Raw genomic sequence first — 22,148 nt, 5'->3', positions numbered from 1 at the left:
GCTCCTGGTTAGTTCATGTTAGTTAATACATTAACTAATGTTAACTAATGACCATTATTCTAAAGTGTTACCAAAGTCTTGCAAGGTTCGTTCTGCATTCAGTAAATATCAGTCTTGCTCATTCTGTCTGGTGGCGCACGTTGTCTCAGCAATCTCACGGTCAATGTCCATAATAGCTGATAATAACATACGTTGTCTTATTTTAAATCTAGCTTTACGCAAGGAGCAACTTTGACTGAAATAACCACTCGTTACAACCAAGGTATGCAGCAAAGCATTTGTGAAGCCACAACCTTGAGGTGGATGGGCTACAACAGCAGAAGACCCCACCGGGTACCACTCATCTCCACTACAAATAGGAAAAAGAGGCTACAATTTGCACGAGCTCACCAAAATTGGACAGTTGAAGACTGGAAAAATGTTGCCTGGTCTGATGAGTCTCGAATTCTGTTGAGACATTCAGATGGTAGAGTCAGAATTTGGCGTAAACAGAATGAGAACATCATGCCTTGTTATCACTGTGCAGGCTGGTGGTGGTGGTGTAATGGTGTGGGGGATGTTTTCTTGGCACACTTTAGGCCCCTTAGTGCCAATAGGGCATAGCTTAAATGCCACGGCCTACCTGAGCATTGTTTCTGACCATGTCCATCCCTTTATGACCCATGTACCCATCCTCTGATGGTTACTTCCAGCAGGATAATGCACCATGTCACAAAGCTCGAATCATTTCAAATTGGTTTCTTGAACATGACAATGAGTTCACTGTACTAAAATGGCCCCCACAGTCACCAGATCTCAACCCAATAGAGCATCTTTGGGATGTGGTGGAACGAGAGCTTCGTGCCCTGGATGTGCATCCCACAAATCTTCATCAACTGCAAGATGCTATCCTATCAATATGGGCCAACATTTCTAAAGAATGCTTTCAGGACCTTGTTGAATCAATGCCACGTAGAATTAAGGCAGTTCTGAAGGCGAAAGGGGGTCAAACACAGTATTAGTATGGTGTTCCTAATAATCCTTTAGGTGAGTGTATATCCCACACACTAACAGGTGCCGTGATGAAGAGATAATCCGTGTTATTCACTTCACCTGTCATAATGTTATGCCTGATCGGTGTACATCATACAGGAAGTCCTCTACATGATCTTGGACGGAAATCAGGGCATTTTTGGGTGAACTATTCCTTTATGTAAAAACTACTTTTCTCTAGGTATGTATAAAGAGCCTTGCTTTTAACATGCTTTGACATGCAACATCTCAGTCCACCGAAGGTTTACTCGTTCAGAAAATGCAACTCTTGACAGTTTGGAATGAACAAAATAACTATTGCGAATAACTATTATCATTTGTCTATTGAGTAGTAAGTGATGAGTTGTGAATGCTCATGACAAAACAAGCAGATGGCAGTGCTTCCCCAATTCCCAAGTGTTCTTGATTGCCTGTCACGAAGTAATTATGAACCTAAATTGTGTCTCTACAAACAAACAATAACAGAATCAGTGGGAAGACTAAATCTGGTCTCACTGGACAGAACAGTAACAAGACAATAAGTATGCAAATAGATTATCTTCTGCTACTTCTACCAAATACTGTCTTGACGTCACAACCATGTACACTACACTGCAAATCATAAATATCTGAATCTGAGAAAGATTCTTTTGTGGTTTAAAAACCACTTAGTACACTGAAGCTAACAGCACAAAACACACACGAGAATCGAATAGATAATACAGTTGATGGGACACATACAGATGTACAAAAGGCCATATTAGCTTGTGGAAGTTGGTGTTGAGAGAATGTGAATATGTAAGGCACTAAAGTCTCAAATCCATCCTCCGTTACATCAAGGTGCCTGGGAAAGTCCTGAGGAGTCTGGTTGACGCAACAGATCTGGGGCAGAGGCTGTGTCCGAAATCACATACTCTCTTGAGTAGGTACTTATTTTGAATAAGTAATTACTTCACGACCGCTAAAAAGTATGTTCTATATAGTATGAGTGTGTGTAGTATGAATCGAAGTCATGCTGTTATTATCGAGAGAGTTACGCTTCACCGCCATTCGCAAATCATCTCCAGTGTCCATCGCTTAAGAATCTCGGCAGAAGTAGTAGGTCATCCGGGTACTTTTTGCCTGTGAATTCGGACATACTTCTTTTGCCACATACTGTTTTTCGCCTACTACGTAGTATGGAAGTATGCGATTTCGGATGCAGCTATAGAGGAGCTAAACCCTGCTCTTTGGTTGCCACTCCTTCAAAAGTGTGCTCACTAACTCAAGTCTTTATATTACATAAGTGTTAAACTCCTGGACAAACATAGTCTCGACTATAATAAGTATACATGCTTGGCTTTAGAAACAAATCCCTCTTTTCTGGGTAATGCTACACTGGCATGTGTAGGATTCTCCTCACCTTCCAGTCTTTACTTTGGAAACTCATGCTCTCAGTATTTCTGTGGACTCTTCTGTGTTTGCTCTAGAAATGATGGATGGAAACGGGAAGAGGAGGTTGCCTGTTACAGAGGTAACCCCATGTACCTTATCATCGTCCTCTTCAGACAGAGATGAAGCCCCTGTAGGTTCAGCCCCAAGATCAGATGTAGACCTTTAAGCCTCTCGGATTGGTTGATGTTGTTTTCGGGCAGGACTATGGGGACGGGTTTTGCATGGCAACAGCAGCATCCTGAAACAGCAATTTATAGTTTGATGAATGGGCCGAACTGATGGGGCGCTCTGATCTTGGGCGAGGAGCAGGAGTTGGAGGAAAGAGATGGAGAAGTGGAGAACGGAGGCGAGGATGAGAGAGCATCTGTGCTCAGAGAGAACACTGTGGAGATGGCCACATCCACGATGCCTTGACATAGCTCAGCGTAGAGTTTCCTACAAGAGAGAGAAAATTAAATATCAATACTTAATCTTCCAACTTCATAACAAGGAATAATTGTAGGGGAAAAGCTTTAGCAGCTGCAACCGTGGAGTGACTTGTATAAATGTAGTGACTTATATAATGCAATTAACATCACGCATGCACAAAGCACACACATTTGGATTTGTGCTGAATGAGAGAGTTACAAGAGAACCGTGTTGGGGTTACATTACAAGTAACTCAAGTTATGTAATCAGGTTACTTTTTTCATGTAGCCAGTAAAGTAATGCATTACATTTACGGAAAAATATCTGAGTTACTTTTTTAAACAAATAACGCAAGTTATTTTGTTTTCCCATGTATTGACTGACACCTGTCTCCATGTTGAAAGAAATCTTGACTAATGATTTGGCTATTGTAGTTCTAGACTAAATGTGAACATGCATTTCCTAATCTCACTTGCACAAAAACAATTCATTATTCCTCAAAATTAATAAAAACTATGCAAAACTATATATACTATGCAAACCTGCAATAATTAAATGTTAAAATACACAAATATACTTTATGCATTTAATCTCACTTTATTAACCAGTGTCTTTGCTGCTGACCTTTGATGATCCGAGGTAAGTTCACTAAGTGCACATACTGTAAAATAAAGCGAAACCGCTAATATAAATAACTACAGAAATAAAATATAAATATTAGATTAAAAGGTTCTTTAGCAACTAACTGAAAATAGTTTTAAGTAACCTATGATTTCTGTAGCTAAAACAGAAAAAAATAATTAAAGCTAAACAGAAATAAACTAATAGTTTACTAAAAGAAAAAATGACAAAAGCACATCAAATTATTAAAACCTACATTTAAATAAAAAAAACATTCATTACCCCTCAAAATTAATGTGTTTAAAACTGTGAAATACTAAAAATAAATACTACACAAACCTAAAATAATTAAATGTTAAATAAATATACTTAATGTATTTAATCTCACTTTATTAAAGGTGCACTATGTAACATTTTTGCAGTAAAATATCCAAAAACCATTTGGCCAGTGTTATATATTTTGTTCAGTTGAGTACTTACAATATCCCAAATGTTTCCAACTATTTGTAAATCATGAGAAAATTGCTATTTTAACCAAGGAACCGGGACGTGTGAGGGAGTCGCCTGTCAATGGTGTCATATCTGCGCTACCCTCAGTTTCCAGTTTTATTTTGCAGAAACGCTTTACTCTCACTGCAGTGTGAACAAGTGTCATAGCAGCCGCCGAGCGAACGCACTGAGTAACGTCATAACATCATTTTCAACACACTCAGATGTATCTAATTTGATAAACAGAGCTGCGTTACCTCATACTCATGACCGGAAAAGCGGAAGTGGCGCCGGTGACTGTCATAATAAAAGTCCCGCCGCAACTATACCATAATAAAAGTCCTGCTGCTTGCGAGGCGTGTTGCGCTCTTCTTATTAACAATCGCTCCTGCGGCTTTGCTCCGCTCCACAACACTCAGTCCTGCTTCTGCTTCATACTACAGTAACGTTAATAATCGCATCCATGAACATGATTTCTGCCCCGAGTCTTTTCCACCGGCTGTGAGGTGAAGACAATATGTCCCAAGATTCTGCGCTCAAACTTGGCGTCATCAAGCTACAACTTTGTTTTGAATAGGCGCCCTCTAGTGGACGGAAAAGTTACATAGTGCACCTTTAACCAATGTCTCTGCTGCTGACCTTCGATGATCCAATTCAAGATTCTTTATTGTCACTATACCGGTAAAGCGAAATTAAAGCAATCCTTCTAGTGCAGCCACATATACTTAGTGCAGTTAAAACATCTATATGTGCACTATATGTGCACTTAAAGTTCTAATGGCACTATAATGTATATTTGTTTTGTACTACAGGGCTGTTGAATGCTTGATACTAATTGGGTGAGGTATGTTCTAAGGTGTGCTATTATTTTAGTAGGTAATGTCAAATGATTTCAGATATTTCAAAAGGTCTTTACAGCCTACAACAACAAAAGAACCAAAACCTACAAAGACTATAAGCAAGCAAATAAAAATAACAAACAGCAGGATAAAAATGATAAACTATTTCCATGCTTTCCCCATGAAATTGTGCATCTTTGTCTATTGCAAGCTCACTTTCTCGTGCTCTCTCTCCCATACAAACACACACACAAACAGTACAGACACACAGACGGAAACAAATCCCAGTAAAATGTTACTTGGGCAAGAAAATAAAACTCAGTTACTTGCCAGATGGGGAACTGCAACATTACATGGTTTTTAAAACGGGTTTTAAGATGGTAGATGTCATCCTGTTGCAACTCACACTTCTTCTAACAACTTTTACCCCTGTGAAAACTGTACCATACATTTAAGCTAGGATGCCTAAAGGTTCACCCCCCCTCTCAAAAAAATACAAATACTGTATGTGGGACTGTACGTACTTTATGCATTAATATGAAAATGAAAATCATGACTGCTTTTCAAATATTTAGTACGGTTGCAAGAAACTAAAGCAAAACATTGTGAACATAACACATGAGAAGTGTTTACTCACTGAGCACAGGCAGGCGCCCCGTTTATCTCAATTAGCCAGACTTTAAAGCTCTCGTCCAGCATGAAGTCAAAGCCAAAGAGCTGGAAGCTCTGGTAGGACAGGTGCTTTGTGCTGATGGCTGGCTCGATGCATGCAAGACAGCTCCTGTTGAAACAAGCCACAGGATTTACGAGGAACACTACAGTTAGTTAGTCACATCCACAAATGCATACACAGTGGGTTGCAAACATCTGAGTTACAATTTAATTTTTCATAAAAATAAAAAAAAGTAAAATCTTTTGAAAATATTGAAAGAGTTTTGAATTTAAGATTCTATATCATTATCTTCTTCAAGCAAAGGTCAGATTTTTAGACAAACTTGTGAATTCTATATCAGATTGAGTGCAGCCAAAATATTCTGTTGTTTTTTTTTTTTCTCAAAACTTTTCACTTAATTGTTAAATTGGAATACAATTGCAGTGCGGTGTTAACTAGAATGGTAGCACAATAATATGTACTTATAGTAATTACGATACTACATTTTCAACTAAATATCCAAATAAATTTAATTACTAAACTTAATTAAATACATCAACTTAATTACTGATCTGCCCACATTGTTACTGTATGATAATTGAAATGAGCTAGATGATACCACTGTTTGCTCCAGAGCGGCTGTACAGCCGAATCAAATTCTGTTGCATTATTTTAACACTGTGAAGCTGCTTTGAAACAATCTGCATTGTAAAAAGCGCTATATAAATAAAGTTGACTTGACAATAACTGGGTAATAACTAGGTATTAACCCTGAACCTACCCCTAAACCTAACCTTAACCCATGTAGTTACCTTATATTACAAGTTGAAGTACTAACATTTCTGTAACTAAAAAAAAAAAAAAGCTAAACAGAAATATAAAAAAAATTTTATTAATACAATGACAAAAATACATAAAATTACTAAAACCTAAATAATTTTATATATATATATATATATATATATATATATATATATATATATATATATATATATATATATATATAAATAAAAGTAAAGCTAGTTAAAAAATTATAAATTATAAATTATATAGTAGTAAATTAGGGTCCAATTTTCACTATTAACTCGTTGCTTATTAGGATATTGGCTGTTTATTAGTACTTATAAAGCAGACATTAAAGGTGCACTATGTAAAACATTTTCATTAAAATATCCAAAAACCACTTGGCCAGTGTTATATATTTTGTTCAGTTGAGTACTTAGAATATCCAAAATGTTTCCAACTATTTGTAAATCGTGAGAAAATTTTTATTTTAACCAAGGAACCGGGATGTGTGAGGGAGTCGCCTGTGAATTGTATCATATCTGCGTTACCCTTGGTTTCCGGTTTTATTTTGCAGAAACACTTTACTCTTACTGCAGTGTGCAACAAGTGTCATAGTAGCCACATTTTCAACACACTGATGTATCTGATATGATAAACAGAGCTGCGTTACCTCATACTCATGACCAGAAAAGCGGAAGTGGCGCCGGCGACTGTGGCATAATAAAAGTCCTGCCGGTGACTATGCCATAATAAAAGTTGTTGTTTTGAATAGGCGCCCTCTAGTGGACGGAAAAGTTACATAGTGCAGCTTTAATGCCTTAATCTGCACAACCATATTGTCTACCTTACTAACTATTAATAAGCAGGAATTAGGAGTTGTAGTTAATAGTGAGAATTGGACCCTAAAGTGTGAATATATTTTCATTAGTATTCTCAAACTTTTGGACCCCACTGTACACCTCTAACAAGAATCAATTGATTATCGTTTGAGGTTATGCTTTTTTCTTATACAACTCATTTTGCGGGCACAGATAACATGCAATCATTCAAAAATGAAAAACCATCTTGGTGAATTTGACAGAATTCTTTCAGTAAAGGAGCACCTGATGATATGCTTGATCTGAGGTAAAATAGATGTTTCCATGGCAACATTGTGTGTGGTCAACAGGTACTGTCTGAACTCATCAAAGAACATCTCGTTGCCCTCCTCATAGCGGCCGTAGTTCTGCGAATGCTCTTTCTGGATGCAGTGATTCGTCAGGTGACTGGTCATATCCTGGAGATCTGAGCTGTTATAGGGCTCAGAGGATGTCCTCAACACACCCTCGCGGTACAAGTAGATATTGTACTGATGGTCTACAAGCACCCAACTCCTACAGACAAAAGAATATCCATCAACTTTAAAAGTACTTTCACTAAATTAGGTTATGACATTGCAGTTTCTAAGCTTTTCCATAATCACATCAAAACATTCAGCGCAAAGTATTACAGAGCTCATTTTACCGTATATCAAATTTGCGATGTCCGGGCTCCAACAGCAGTGGTTTTTCCAGATACTTCTGAATGACATGCACTTGGCCTTGATTATCGATGAACTCGAGCAATTGGTTTGCATCATGAGATATCAATATACCTGCGCCTGAACAAAGATAGGGACATTATCATACTACTAAATCATGTACTAAGATTGCATCTCTCTTTCAACTTACCGTTATTGACCCATAGAGATTCGTACCTTTTGCACCTGCTGATGATTTGGCAATCCACACAGTTCCCTCTCCGCTTTCCTTTCTGGAGTTAAATGAAGCTAAAAAGACCTCTCGCTCATCTGTCTTTGGGTTGCTCTTCATGTGGCCGATGCCATTGGTGGCCGGGGCCACTGGGGTGTTGAGGTTGGTTGGGTATATGATGTAAGACTCAGGGAACCAGTTACAGGAGTCCTTTAACTCTGGACTGGTCTTGATAATCCTAAACAGCAAACATGCTTCTATAAATATCATTCATAACTGAAGAACTGCTGAGTTTATAAATCAATAGCATGGAGGAAACGGAAAGTGTGCTTTAAAGTAAGCACTTAAGTAAGCATTAGCTTAACAGCATAATTCCACAGTTATGGTTATACATTTGAATGGAAGGAAACTTAATTCATCTGGTATGAATAAATAAACAGCTTACTTGACCAGTGATGCTTTGCGACACAGTTTATCGGCTCCTCTGTAATAATTCACCAGCTGCATCAGTCCCGGTTCATGACCTGTAGAGAACACAGCAGGGTATCTGACACTGAAATATCGAAATATTGAGCAGTGACGGCAGTGTCCTGCAGCTAAAAATACTTCAATCAACATTTTTGTAGTTCACCACACCAACAATTATGTACACACCACTACCCCTACATGTTTTTTAAAAACAGTAAAATCGGTAATGTTAATTATAATTCCAATTTAAAATAACTGTTTTCTATTTTAATATGTTTTAAAATGTGATTTATTCCTGTGATGGCAAAGCTAAATTTTCAGCATCATTACTCCAGTCTTCAGTGTCATATGATCCTTCAGAAATTATTCTAATATTCTAATTTGGTGCTCATTTATTTTAAATGGTTCTTATTATTATCAATGTTAAAAAGTTTTAAATATTTAAGCTAATTTTTTTTTATAGAAATAAATAGAAAGTTCAAAAGAACATCGCTCATTTGAAATAGCAATTTTATAAATGTCTTTACCGATAAAATGCATGCAAAATGTTGAATAAAGTTGCAAATATTAATATTTCTGAATATTAGTATTTTTTGGATAACAGCTTCTGATAACTTATAATAAGAATTTTTTTTTCTTGAGCACTAGTGTGTGTGTGTGTGTGTGTGTGTGTGTGTGTGTGTGTGTGTGTGTGTGTGTGTGTGTGTGTGTGTGTGTGTGTATGTGATACATAAGTGTAAGGAAATGTGAATTTTAACATGCACATGCACTTATTAAATACTGATATTAAAACTTATGTTTAAGAAAGTTAATGTCAATGTTATTACATGTTTGTGGTGTATTTGGGATAATGTGTATATATGTATGATGTGCAGTCATTGGTTGGGATGCCCGGAAAGAGGGTATTTAAGTCACGTGATGTGGTTTGCACGTGTGGAATGTGATGTAATCAATATGTGATCTGAACACCAGTAAAGTATGTTTGATAGCAATTTGGTGGCTGGCCTCGTGAATATATAACATAAATTGGCGACGAGGATAAAGTATGAGAAGACATGGCGCAAATCGGAAGATTGGATGAGTATAAACCGGAAAATGAGTCCTGGTCTGCATATATTGAACGAGCGGAATTGTTCATGATTGCAAATGATGTGGATGATGCGAAGCAAGTAGCGACTTTGCTTAGTGCTGTGGGAGCGTCCACATATGGATTACTACGGAATCTGGTTCAGCCTGCGAAGCCAAAGGATAAAACGTTTGAAGAAGTTGTGAATATTCTGAAGGCACATTTTGAACCAAAGCCGTTGATAATAGCTGAGCGTTTCCGATTTCAGCGTTGTGTTCAAAAGCCCCATGAAACTGTGTCCCAGTATGTTGCTGAACTGAAACAATGTGCATCTAAATGTGACTTTGGGGCAAGTTTGGATGAGTCTCTACGGGATCGTTTTGTTAGCGGAATCCGAAGTGAAGCATGTCAACGAAGATTGCTTTCGGAAGACACACTCACTTTTGCACGGGCACTTGAAGTTGCTCACAGTATGGAAACCGCAGATCGAGATACGCAGCAACTGAGGAAGACAGAGGATTCAGCGACAACAGTGCATAAGGTAAATGCAAAGACTGTTTATAACCAGAGACAATGCTATCGTTGTAAAGGAAAAAACCATAATGCACAGGAGTGTTATTTTAAAAACTCTAAATGTCACAATTGTGGAGTGATTGGGCATATAAAGAGAGCTTGCAAAGTTAAAATGAAGTCACATCCCAACAGATATGCTGAACAACAGAACAAGCACAAAGTGACAGCTTATATGTATGCTGAAGAGCCGGAGCTGGAAATGTTTTCCATGTTAAGTGATACTGAGAAACAGCCTTTCCGAGTAAATTTTACTGTGAATCAGCAGGATTTATTGATGGAAATTGATACAGGAGCGGCTGTAAGCATAATTTCACAACAAGAGTATAGACGATCGTTTGCTCATTGGCCACTGGAGGGAGCTAGGGTCAAGTTAAAGACCTACACCGGTGAATGCATTCCAGTATTGGGTCAATTCACAGCTACTGTACAATATGAGGATCAAGTGAATGAGTTACCATTGATTGTAGTCAAAGGGAATGGTCCAAACCTGTGTGGGAGAAACTGGCTTCAGAAAGTAAAACTGAATTGGAAGATAATTCGATATGTGAGTAAGCAGCCTGGGTCTATCCAAGAAGTGCTGGACAAATATAGTGAAGTCTTTAAGGATGAGCTGGGCACTCTAAAGGACATTAAAGCCACTATTTCAGTGAAACCAGATGTGCCACCCAAGTTTTTTAAAAGTCGTCCTCTTCCTTTTGCTATGAAAGAACGTGTGGAGAAGGAAATTGATAGACTGGAAAAAGCTAATGTTATATCCCCAGTAAAATACAGCGAGTGGGCTGCTCCAGTGGTTCCTGTTATAAAAAAAGATTCCACAATTCGCTTATGCGGAGACTACAAAGTCACTGTTAATCAAGCTGCCAATACTGAAGTGTATCCCTTGCCACGGATCGAGGAAGTGTTAGCCACCTTGAGTGGAGGGAAGTTGTTTTCCAAGATTGACTTGGCGCAGGCATATCAACAGGTCGTACTGGATAATGATTCTAAGAAGTATACGACAATCAACACTCACAAGGGATTATATGTGTATAATCGTCTTGCTTTTGGCATCAGTTCAGCCCCTTCCATTTTTCAACGAATAATGGAAAATTTGATGAAAGATCTGAAAGTGATTGTGTATTTGGACGATTTGTTGATCACGGGTAAAGATGAGCAAGAACATCTAACAAACATTTGCAAAGTCTTACAGCGTCTTCAAGAATCAGGCTTAAGAGTAAAGAAATGTAAATGTGAGTGGGGACAAACACGAATTGAGTACCTGGGCCATGTGATCGATGAAAAAGGGGTGTATCCAACAAAAGACAAAGTAAAAGCTATTCAAGATGCGCCAGCACCATCAAATGTGAAGGAACTACGAGCCTTTTTAGGTCTGGTAAATTATTATGGACGCTTTGTACCCCAGCAGAGCACAGTGTTGGCACCACTGTATAGACTGTTGAAAGAGCAAACTGTTTGGTGCTGGGGGAAAAAGGAACAAGGCGCTTTCAGTAGGTGTAAAGAATTGCTCACCAGTGACCAAGTGTTAGTATATTATGATCCACAACTGCCTTTGACTTTAGCATGTGATGCTTCCGCTTATGGAATTGGAGCGGTGCTTCAGCACATCATGCCAAATGGTGACGAACATCCCATTGCATATGCTTCACGTACGTTGTCCCCTGCTGAAAAGAAATATTCACAGATTGAGAAGGAAGCGTTGAGTGTGATCTATGGAGTAAAAAAATTCCATCAGTATCTTTGGGGAAGATCCTTTAATTTGATAACTGATCATAGACCATTAGTGACTCTGTTTGGTGAACATAAGCATTTCCCAATGATGGCTGCCGCTCGCATCCAGCGGTGGGCGATAATCTTGTCTGCATATGATTATCATATCATGTATCGCAAGGCAGAAGATCATGGAAATGCAGATGGCTTGTCACGAATTCCATTACCTGAAATTACAGATGTAGGAACAGAAGCCATTTCAGCAAAGATCAACACACTTTTGACAAACCATCTTCAAGAAGCTCCTCTAAATGCAGCACAGATTGCCAAAGTGACAAGAACAGATCAAGAACTTTCTAAAGTTTTTCGTTATGTCATGGAAGGTTGGCCAATTGAAGTGTCAGATGATTTGAAAGTATTCTATGCGAAAAGAGATGAACTGTCAGTTGAGCAGGGATGTCTGCTATGGGGCACACGAGTGATTGTACCATTCAAATTTCGAAAATCAGTGTTACAGGAAATTCACTCAGGACACCCTGGCATTGTTAAAATGAAAGCTCTGACTCGTAAATATGTGTGGTGGCCTAAAATTGATACGGATATAGAGAGAGTTTGCAAGGAGTGTCAAATCTGTCAGCAAGAGCAAAGAATGCCAAGTCACGTCCCTCTTCATCCTTGGGAATTCCCGGGTGAGTGTTGGAAAAGGTTGCATGTGGATTTTGCTGGGCCGTTCTTGAACAACATGTTTATGATCATTGTTGATGCTCATTCTAAGTGGTTGGAAGTTTTTCGTATGACACAGATTACTTCTCAAGCTACTATTACCAGATTGAAAAGATTGTTTTCTGCATATGGATTACCTGAGCAAATCGTGACTGATAATGCAACTACTTTTACTTCTGATGAATTCCAAAGATTTGTGAAGCAGAATGGTATTATGCATACCAGAAGTGCACCAAACCACCCAGCAACCAATGGATTGGCAGAAAGATATGTCCAGACATTCAAGAGGGGTATGAAGAAATTGACTAATGAGCAAATGTGCATTGATGATAGACTATCTTTATTTTTATTGCGCTATCGCACAACTCCTAATTGTACCACAGGTCAGTCACCATCTGATTTATTTTTAAAGAGACACATCCGCACCAGGCTGGACTTCCTGAAACCAAACATTCATGAGACGGTTCGCAGAAAACAGTATTTGCAGAAAAATCAACATGACTATCGGGCTAGAGAGAGATCCTTTGCTGTGGATGATTCTGTGTTCCTGCGAAGTACAGTGGGAGGAGATCCGAAGTGGTTATCTGGAGTGGTTACACAACAGACAGGACCTGTTTCGTACAAGGTACGTGATCCAGCATCGGATACTGTGTATAGACGGCATGGTGATCAATTGAGACCACGCACTTCGTCCTCAGAGATTCCGGATACTGTGTATAGACGGCATGGTGATCAATTGAGACCACGCACTTCGTCCTCAGAGATTCCAATGCCACCGAATGAAAAGAAGACTGCTCAATCTGCTGAATCTACGGATCAAGCTCAAAATGCTGAACTCAATGATCAAGATTCTGGATTTGCTGGAATTCCAGGTACATTTGACTCTGAGGTGCCTTTTGAACCAACGGAACCTCTGATTCCGAGTCCAGGGGGTCTACGTCGCTCTAAACGGACTATTAAATTACCACAGCGTTTTAGGAATTGAGACTTTGATCAAATGTGGTGCTTTTGGACTGATAATGTGGGGTATGATTTTTGATGGGGGAGGAAATGTGGTGTATTTGGGATAATGTGTATATATGTATGATGTGCAGTCATTGGTTGGGATGCCCGGAAAGAGGGTATTTAAGTCACGTGATGTGGTTTGCACGTGTGGAATGTGATGTAATCAATATGTGATCTGAACACCAGTAAAGTATGTTTGATAGCAATTTGGTGGCTGGCCTCGTGAATATATAACATGTTATTACACAGTTTCAGTGATACAGATCCACAGAAATGGATTATAAAGCTGAAACTGAGTGGTTAGTACGGCTGGACATAGCAGGGCATTGTTTTTTTTTCATGCATTATCATACATGTTTAGTATCATGCATTATCATACATTTAACAGCGTGTGCTGTCTATAGTCTCCAAAAAGCATGTGTACTGAGCAAGGGTTAGATGCATTAACTTGCTGAAACTCTTAACTTTCAGTGAACACTAAAATATGTCAGCAGCATTATAAAACAATCATATAATTACTGCATTTTTGAATTGGAAATACATGCTAAATATGCAGTTCTTGAAATCATTTACCCAGTCGTCCGAAAGGCAGCCGATTTCTCTCTCCCAGCATTAAATTAAACCGAGGATTGTCCCTTTTCAGTCGTTTCCATTTCCCAGTAGAGGCGAGGATATTGGCGACCTCCGCATACACAGTGCTGTTGTCATCTCTCAAAACAAACGTGTACATTGGCGAACTCATATTCCTCAGTCTTCTGCTGATGATCACACACTAGCTAGCCGACTAACGTTATCTACCTCCCAACAAAGTAGACTGAAACCGGACATACATGACCTCCCTAATTGTTTTGCAGCAATTGTCTTTATAAGAAATAATCTAGCTGTGCTCCCGAACGAAAAGCAGGGTCGGGCATAAGTACCCGCAGTCGCGTGGCCGGTGCGAGGATATTGAATATTAGGGTGTGACTCTTGTAGGATTTGGCTTCTGTATTCTCGCAGCTAACAGTCTACGCTAGCTTCATCTGTTCCGATGATTGTCTAAGAACAGCAAATGTTAAAAAACACAGTCCAGTAATACGCTAGCTCAGTAAAAAGAGTCCAAGAAAAGAGGTCGACCATATATAGCTATGCATTTATTTCCTCGCTTCCTATGTACTCGTCTAGACAGTAGACACCAGTTTAAATCCCCAGTTGAAGCCTCTTTATCCCAACACACTCATGGTGTGACGTACCGCTGGGAGTGAACGCACGCGCGCCGCACAGACTTCTGGGTATTGTAGTTTTATGTTACATTTGAGCTATTGAGGGGACTTATACATCGCAGCTGTGCTGCACGATTGATATTGCGGTTGATAAAGTCACAATACAGTCTGTGTTAGCTACAGATGATTAGCAACACATTAAGTTGATCCTGTTTTGGCTTCCATTCGAACAATTGTCATGATTTTCAAAGCAAACTTGTGGAAGGTAATTTCCACCAATTATGGTAAATTCATAATTATATCACCAAAAGTCGTAGGCATAGTTATTGATAATGAGATCTCATACAAAATTATGAGATTTTGTCATAATTCATTTTGTCTTAATTCTGACGTACTACATAATTTCGACTATTTATCACTTTGTTATAAGTATGATTTACAAAAAAAATAAACAATCTTATATGGCAGAAATGCCCTTCAATAGCCTGAAAAAATAAGCAAAATTGCAACCAGTTAAAACGTCAATTTCTACAGTACTTTTGTAAAAACATTGTGCTATAAACATATAAAATACTGCTAATAAAGGTAATGTAAAAATAATAATAATGTCTCTTTCTCACACACGGACTTGATAAAACTAGACATTTCAACTGATCCCATGCCGTGGTCGTTGTAACATTCCACTTGCTTAACTTGTAAATGTATTAAACTATATATTTATTGTAAATTGTCAATGTATAACAGTGTCCCCTATTGTGAAAATGGCGCGCGCGCATACACACACACACACACACACACACACACACACACACACACACACACGTAGAGAACCATATCTTATAGAGAACCATATCACGTGCAATACCTTTTTATTGGCAAATTAATTTTTTTAAAGAAATTCAGATGCAGCCATATTTGTATGTTGAGCAGATTTCCCCAGTAAATGTTCCCAAGGAAATTAGAAATATATATTTACATGAACTGACTGAGTATGTCAGAAGCAAAGAACCACACCGAATAAATGAATATGTTACAGTAATAGAACTCAAAATGAATTATGTATCCATTTACTTCATTTGAATTGTTACATTTCCTAAAAGTGCTCAGTGGCAGAAGTGCATTAAGAATATGACATTTTGTTCTAGCCTGTCTTTTGTTAGACTATATTACATTAGAGAGATCAATATAATGAATAACATATACCAAAAAAGAAAAACACGAACATTTAGTACAGGTCGCAATGAGTACCTTTCACCAGGCGATGGCGCGCGCGATCTTATTATTGAGCAGCCGGAAGTTGCTGGTGCGCGCACGTCGCCGCAGATCAAGGAGGCGCGAGGTTTAGTCAAAGTTATGTTTGTTTTGTTCCGTATCGTTTTATAGACTACCAGGTGTTGCTGAACTTTACAGCATTTACACAAGAAAAACGTTTAACCCAGAGGTAGGTTGCAACTTTCCTCACCCAAAATAAAATGCACACCGGAGTGTGTTTGAAGCTGTATTTATGATTTGTGTTCCAGCTTGTCAGCTCACGTTATGAGTTTAGATAAAGCTAAAGTGTCCTCTCTTTCTGAACGTCCTACACATATTCCATACAATGTGTTGATACCTCTTTAGACATTATTCGTATGATCGTTATTTACGATCATTATATAGTTCATTAATATGGATTTCGTCTATCACGTTTCTGTCACATAACATTGGTATAGGTATACTCGAAGTTGAAAAGTAAGTTACCATTCAAGTTTTTTGTTCATAACACATTTCACGTTTAAAAGTATAGGAATTGTGTACTGATCAAAAAATAAAACTAGCTTATATTTTTATCTCTGCTCACTCTTCATTCTCTTAACCAACGTACTTCGTGAGATTTTATTTATACACAAATTAAGTTGCTCTACTCTTGACTGTTTTTTTCTTAATTATTTGGTGTAACTCATCCCCAAAAAAATTGTTTTGCAGACATACATACACATTCCATTGTTGGAACATTTTTCAGATCATCAGAAACATTGTCAAGTTATATGTCAATTTTTGACTGGTACTGCACTTTATAAGTTACACTGAAATGAATTTTAACTTTGCTTTGAATTTAAGGCAATAAAGATGTTATATATTTGTTTTATTCAGGTACAAAAAGTTATATTCAATTCCAGTATTATTGGTTACTTATTGGTTACTCTCGAAATTTATATCTTAGAAATTATTGTCTCACTCGCCAAGAATGTAGGCCTAGGAAATACAGGGAAAAAAATATATTGCGATACTGTTGTGCCTTTTTACAATATTTGATATATACCAATATTTATGTATTTTGTCTGAAAGCGATTCAAATTATTATACAGTTAAAATTGATCAAGTCATGTTATGGACATTGTTCATTGCTTAAATTAACACATGGATATTTTTTATTATATCATAAACATTGGTATTTACTGCATAGTTTTTTAATACATAAATGTGACAGGGAGTTTTGACTTAATTCACTGAAATGGACAGTACGGTTTGATCGGATCTTTGAAATGAATCAAAGGAAACAAACTGATTGTAACTTTTTTTGTAGCTGTAGTTTAGTGACACTATTAAACACTTCTGCCTTAAAGCTCTCATACTTGAAAGTCAAGCTTTAGGAAATCTAAATGACACACAAAAAAGTGGATTCAAGTTGTGGTGAAATTCACAATGTTGCTTAACTTTATATTGCCTGCAAAATCATTATTTCACCAGCATTATCATCATCACCCTTCCATGGCCCTGTTGTTGTGTGGTGCGTCTCTACTTTTATACATTATTAATAGATCCTGTGCCCACTTCTTATGCAGGCTGGAGCGGGCCAGGCATGAGCAGAGCACACCTGGACGAGTGGCAGAGGAGGTCCTTTGACATTTCTTCTGGCTCTTGTACACCTGAACAGACGGCCGATGCTTATCGGGCACACATCCTGTCCATTCAGTATGCATGGGCGAGTGCTGAGCTCTCTCCGACTGGAGCTGCCAGCCTGCTCAGGACTTATTCAGAGCGCTACGCCGCAGTCCTGGACTCAGACGACCCACACACAGGGCTCAACAACTATGCAGAGAGTGCCCTGCACCTGGCCCGTAATCAAAAGAACCACAGCGACAAATGGGAGTCATCCCTAACGGTTGAGAATGTTTTCAATCTGCCTTGCGTGCAAAGGATGATGCAGGCTGGGTCCGAAGAAGGCGCTCTCTCGGTAGATCCGGCAGATGTTAACATCACTGTTGGTGGTGAGGTTGGTGGAGGTGGGGAGAAAGGCATTGCTCTGTCTGGTCCTCCTGGATTAAAACGAGAGCCTCTGGCTCACGGGCCCTCTGCGCCTCCACCCAGAGCTGAGATGGGAAGGGGGATCGGTAACCCACTTAGCGGAGCTGCGGAGTGGGCCAGAGGACATGAAGGAGTGCCTCCACGTTTGACCCTGGGACAAAATGCTTCAATGGGATCGCCCATGTTTGGCCATAACTATTTCGATTCCACAGGCAATGCTAGTGTTTCTCAGTCTAGCGTGGGTTGCACAAGTGGCTTCAATATGCAAAATCAGCCAGTGTTCTTTTCCTCCACAAACCCTTCCAAGAGGAAGAACTTCTACAGCTCAGGAAGTGAAAGCAACAGAAGTTCATTCCCATCACATAGCGAGCAGGAACCGCGAGGGAGGGGACGGAGAGGAGAAGAGGGTGTCAGCGCTAACTTTAGATCTGCACGAGAGCAGTTCTTCGTTGACCAGCAGAAAAAACATTCCCATCAGGGCCAGCGAGGCTCTGCGGCCAACTTCGCTACAATCACCAAGAAATGCCTTGGGGCAAATCGGCCTCGTGGGGCAACCTCCAAATTTGTCTCTCCCATGCCAAGGCAAGAGGAAGAGAGTTACTCAAAGGGCAACAAACCGCAAGACGCGCAACCTGTTGATGAGCGTTTAAAGAACTTTGAGCCCAAGATCATCGAACTTATCATGAGTGAGATCATGGACCACGGCCCCCCGGTAGCTTGGGACGATATTGCCGGCCTTGAGTTTGCCAAAGCCACAATCAAAGAGATTGTAGTGTGGCCAATGTTGAGGCCTGATATCTTCACTGGTCTTAGAGGTCCACCTAAAGGCATCCTTCTATTTGGTCCTCCAGGCACCGGTAAAACTCTCATAGGGAAGTGTATAGCGTGTCAATCTGGGGCCACTTTCTTCAGCATCAGCGCCTCGTCGCTCACTTCAAAGTGGGTCGGGGAGGGCGAGAAGATGGTACGGGCGCTCTTTGCCATTGCTCGGTGCCACCAACCTGCAGTCATCTTCATCGACGAGATCGATTCCCTTCTTTCTCAGCGCACAGATGGCGAGCACGACTCGTCCCGTCGGATTAAAACGGAGTTTCTGGTCCAGTTGGATGGAGCTGCCACCTCAGCAGACGATCGCATCCTTGTGGTTGGTGCCACCAACCGGCCCCAAGAGATTGACGAAGCAGCCCGTCGACGCCTGGCTAAGCGACTCTACATCCCTCTCCCAGAGGCTGAGGCTCGACGGCAGATAGTGGCCAACCTCATGTCCCGTGAGAAAAGTCAGCTAGGAGCAGATGAGATGGAGAATGTGGTGCAGGGATCAGAGGGGTTTTCGGGGGCGGATATGACGCAGCTATGTCGCGAAGCAGCCCTCGGCCCCATCCGAAGCATTTGCCTTAGTGACATAGCTACCATCACGGCAGAACAGGTTCGGCCAATACTTTTCAGTGACTTCCAGGAGGCTCTCAAAACAGTGCGGCCCAGTGTCTCTTCTAAAGATCTGGAGCTATATGAAGAGTGGAACAAGACTTTTGGGTGTGGTCGCTGAGCACACGTGTTCTGATTATACTAATTGAGTTTTATGTTAGTATGACTACGATGTTGGGTTCATTTCTTGAAATAAATGGTTGATTTGTCCTGGGTCTTTTTCATCATTACATGAACCAAAAAATATTCTATGGTTATTGTGTCTGCAGAAATGTCTTGCAGATGAATCAAAACAGCCCTCATGATTAGTCATAACTGAACTTTTTACTGTATTCATTGCCTCAAAATTAGAATACCGCAGCTGTCTTCCTAAAAACAGATTCATCATTTAGTGGAGCTGTTTTCCCTGTAATATAGAGGAAATGTGCCAAGTTTGTACTAAAAGGGAACATGGGGTCTTGAGTCTGTTGTTTCCCTCTGAATTGCATGCACTTATCCAAAGGGGAACTGTCAGCTAGTACAATGTTCAGCCAGCCCTACCTCAGTGTGTACAGAATGAATTCAACGGCTCTCCATGTTTACCTGCTCTCGTTCCTGTAGAGACCGAGAGCTAGACACCTTAAGGCCAACTCTCCCATTGTGTTCTGTCTTGGTGAATGGATTTGTAGGGGAAGTTGGGCAACACTGCAGGCATTCTGGTCTCATGATAAGAAGTACCCACAGATCAACTCTTGCAGTGCTCTTCCTGTTGCTAAGCCAGTGCGGTCTCGGACCACATCTGGTAAACCAGAGGAATGGCTTTGTGCCTTGGAAGGGGTTTTAAAGGTGGACTCTTCATCCTCCTCCTAGAGGAAAGTTTGTTGGGTTAGTTTTTTTCAGTTACACATCATGTCTGTAGAGGACTGTGTTCATCTGAATTGTCTGTCTGTCGGCTGATATTTCATGAACGAGTTCCAGCCCTGACACCAGCCATGAACCTCTCAAAACAATTATGCATTATAGAAAATAAGCCGATAACAACTGTGGCTTGGTGCGTTTACTGTTGACGGATGGAGAGGACCATTGTGGAGCTCTAATTGAGTGGCCGCAGATGGCATGAGGAATAAAAGTAGCTGGTGCAGTGGTGAGGAAACTCACCCAGGCCAAATTACACAGCAATGAATGAATGATTTTTAATGAGTGGTTTGGGTCAGGTTACAAAATATAAATCATTTTTTGCAAAAGCTCAGAATGATGCAGCTTTGAACTAATTGGTTTTTGGATTTCTAGCTGTACTTTTTGAGTTCTGTCACTTTTTTGGAGCGAGACTAGCTTCCCTGAAATGTTCTTTTTGTTTGGTGTTTTTATGCCTCTGCATTAGCATTACATTTTCATTGGCAAAGTACAACTGATTTGTGTTGAAGTGAAACACGGTCTGTGAAACCTGATGACTGCAGTCTGGAAAAATTGAATATAGATGGCTGATTGATTTGGTTGCTTCTTTCTTGCAACTGCAAAAGCATTCTCACAGGAAGTCAGGCTGAACTGTTAATACACCTCAGAAGACGAGTGGGATTTAACAGTCTAATTCAATTCTAAACTCCGACTCTTGGCTTGTCTTCATCTGCATCCGATTATAGATTGTGCTCACATGAAATGATTCAGTCATGTAATTTTCATGAAACAATCTTAGAAAAACTGGAAGCCCATGAAAAAAAGGGTGTCATTTATTTTTCATCTTTTTGTCAAGCGGGTTAATGAATATTTTAGGGTTGTGTGGTTGGCCGGAGTGTTGAAACTTTGTAAAATTAGCCAGCAGTGCAAGAAGTGAGTCCATCCCTGAGGAGCAAGCGGTGGAAGGCTGTCAGAACCGCAGGGTAGGCCACAGCTGGACTATAGGACAGGCAAGCCGAATTCCTCCACAACCTTTCTCAGCACAATATCTACCACGAATATTAACATTTGCATTATTATTCTAGTTTGTCTTAAGGTGACTACATAGTGTATTTATACAATCAGCTTTAATACTTTATAGTGGTGGAATGTATTTAGTGAGATGTCAGCAGAAAGATTTTTTTTATCACAGGAACATTTGAAAAATCTACTTCATCAGAATGGTACGAAACTTGGTAAAGGTTTTGGCGCTTGCTGTATGAACACAAAAAAATTAATGGACATGATTCGAAAAGGTTAAATGGTCCCGAAAAAAATTGTCATGCTTGTATTGTTCGCGGTCAAAATTGAGCACATTGGAAATGAATGGGAGACAAATTTCAACAAGTGGAAACATTTGGAACTCAGGGTTCCCTCGGGGTCTTAAAAAGTCTTACATTTCAAAATAAAAATTTTAGGCCTTAAAAAAGTCTTAAATTCACTGAAGTATTGAGTTCTAGGTCTTAAATAATTTTAAATAGGTCTTAATTTTCCTACTTCTATGTAACGCTACCTCTATTGCTCATTGAAATGCTCCCACAGCGCTTTAGTGTGTGTGTGTGTGTGTGTGTGTGTGTGTGTGTGTGTGTGTGTGTGTGTGTGTGTGTGTGTGTGTGTGTGTGTGTGTGTGTGTGTGTGTGTGTGTGTGTGTGTGTGTGTGTGTGTGTGTGTGTGTGTGTGTTAATTCCGGGGTGTTGTTAGTTCTTTCTTTCGCTAGTCCAACTATAGTTCACTGTATTACAACTACAAATGAGACCAACATGCATCTTATTTTGCTGCTTTATTGAATCTTTCTCACCTGCCATCGAGAAT

The 22,148-nt window shown here is 39.6% G+C and overlaps 2 protein-coding genes across 2 annotated transcripts; one reads left to right on the top strand and one right to left on the bottom strand.

The window, feature by feature from the left end:
* Positions 1-612: 612 nt before the first annotated feature.
* ttl (tubulin tyrosine ligase) lies at positions 613-14,737 on the bottom strand. Its single transcript, XM_079842725.1, has 7 exons — positions 14,086-14,737; positions 8,416-8,494; positions 7,976-8,208; positions 7,744-7,879; positions 7,344-7,613; positions 5,440-5,583; positions 613-2,880 (listed from the first exon to the last, which is right to left on the bottom strand). The coding sequence occupies exons 1-7, from the start codon at positions 14,252-14,254 to the stop codon at positions 2,697-2,699; spliced, it is 1,215 nt and encodes a 404-aa protein (XP_079698851.1). The 5' UTR covers positions 14,255-14,737; the 3' UTR covers positions 613-2,696.
* A 1,288-nt stretch (positions 14,738-16,025) lies between these two features.
* fignl1 (fidgetin-like 1) lies at positions 16,026-19,634 on the top strand. Its single transcript, XM_079842710.1, has 2 exons — positions 16,026-16,155; positions 17,537-19,634. Exon 2 carries the CDS (start codon positions 17,554-17,556, stop codon positions 19,543-19,545), a length of 1,992 nt encoding a protein of 663 aa, XP_079698836.1. The 5' UTR covers positions 16,026-16,155; positions 17,537-17,553; the 3' UTR covers positions 19,546-19,634.
* The last annotated feature ends 2,514 nt before the right edge of the window (positions 19,635-22,148 follow it).

Source organism: Gobio gobio (genome assembly GCF_949357685.1).
Source record: "Gobio gobio genome assembly, chromosome: 18".
NCBI classification, from domain to species: domain Eukaryota; kingdom Metazoa; phylum Chordata; class Actinopteri; order Cypriniformes; family Gobionidae; genus Gobio; species Gobio gobio.
This window is presented reverse-complemented; position numbering and strand designations above follow the sequence as displayed.

Bases quoted from the DNA above. Each gene is read 5' to 3' on its own strand.
- ttl (XM_079842725.1), bottom strand. From the start codon at position 14,254: ATGAGTTCGCCAATGTACACGTTTGTTTTGAGAGATGACAACAGCACT. The intron at 8,495-14,085 runs GTAAATGATTTC...TGTTCTCTACAG, and splicing joins GCTGCCTTTCGGACGACTGG to GTCATGAACCGGGACTGATG. The intron at 7,880-7,975 runs GTACGAATCTCT...ATCTTTGTTCAG, and splicing joins ATCATCAGCAGGTGCAAAAG to GCGCAGGTATATTGATATCT.
- fignl1 (XM_079842710.1), top strand. From the start codon at position 17,554: ATGAGCAGAGCACACCTGGACGAGTGGCAGAGGAGGTCCTTTGACATT.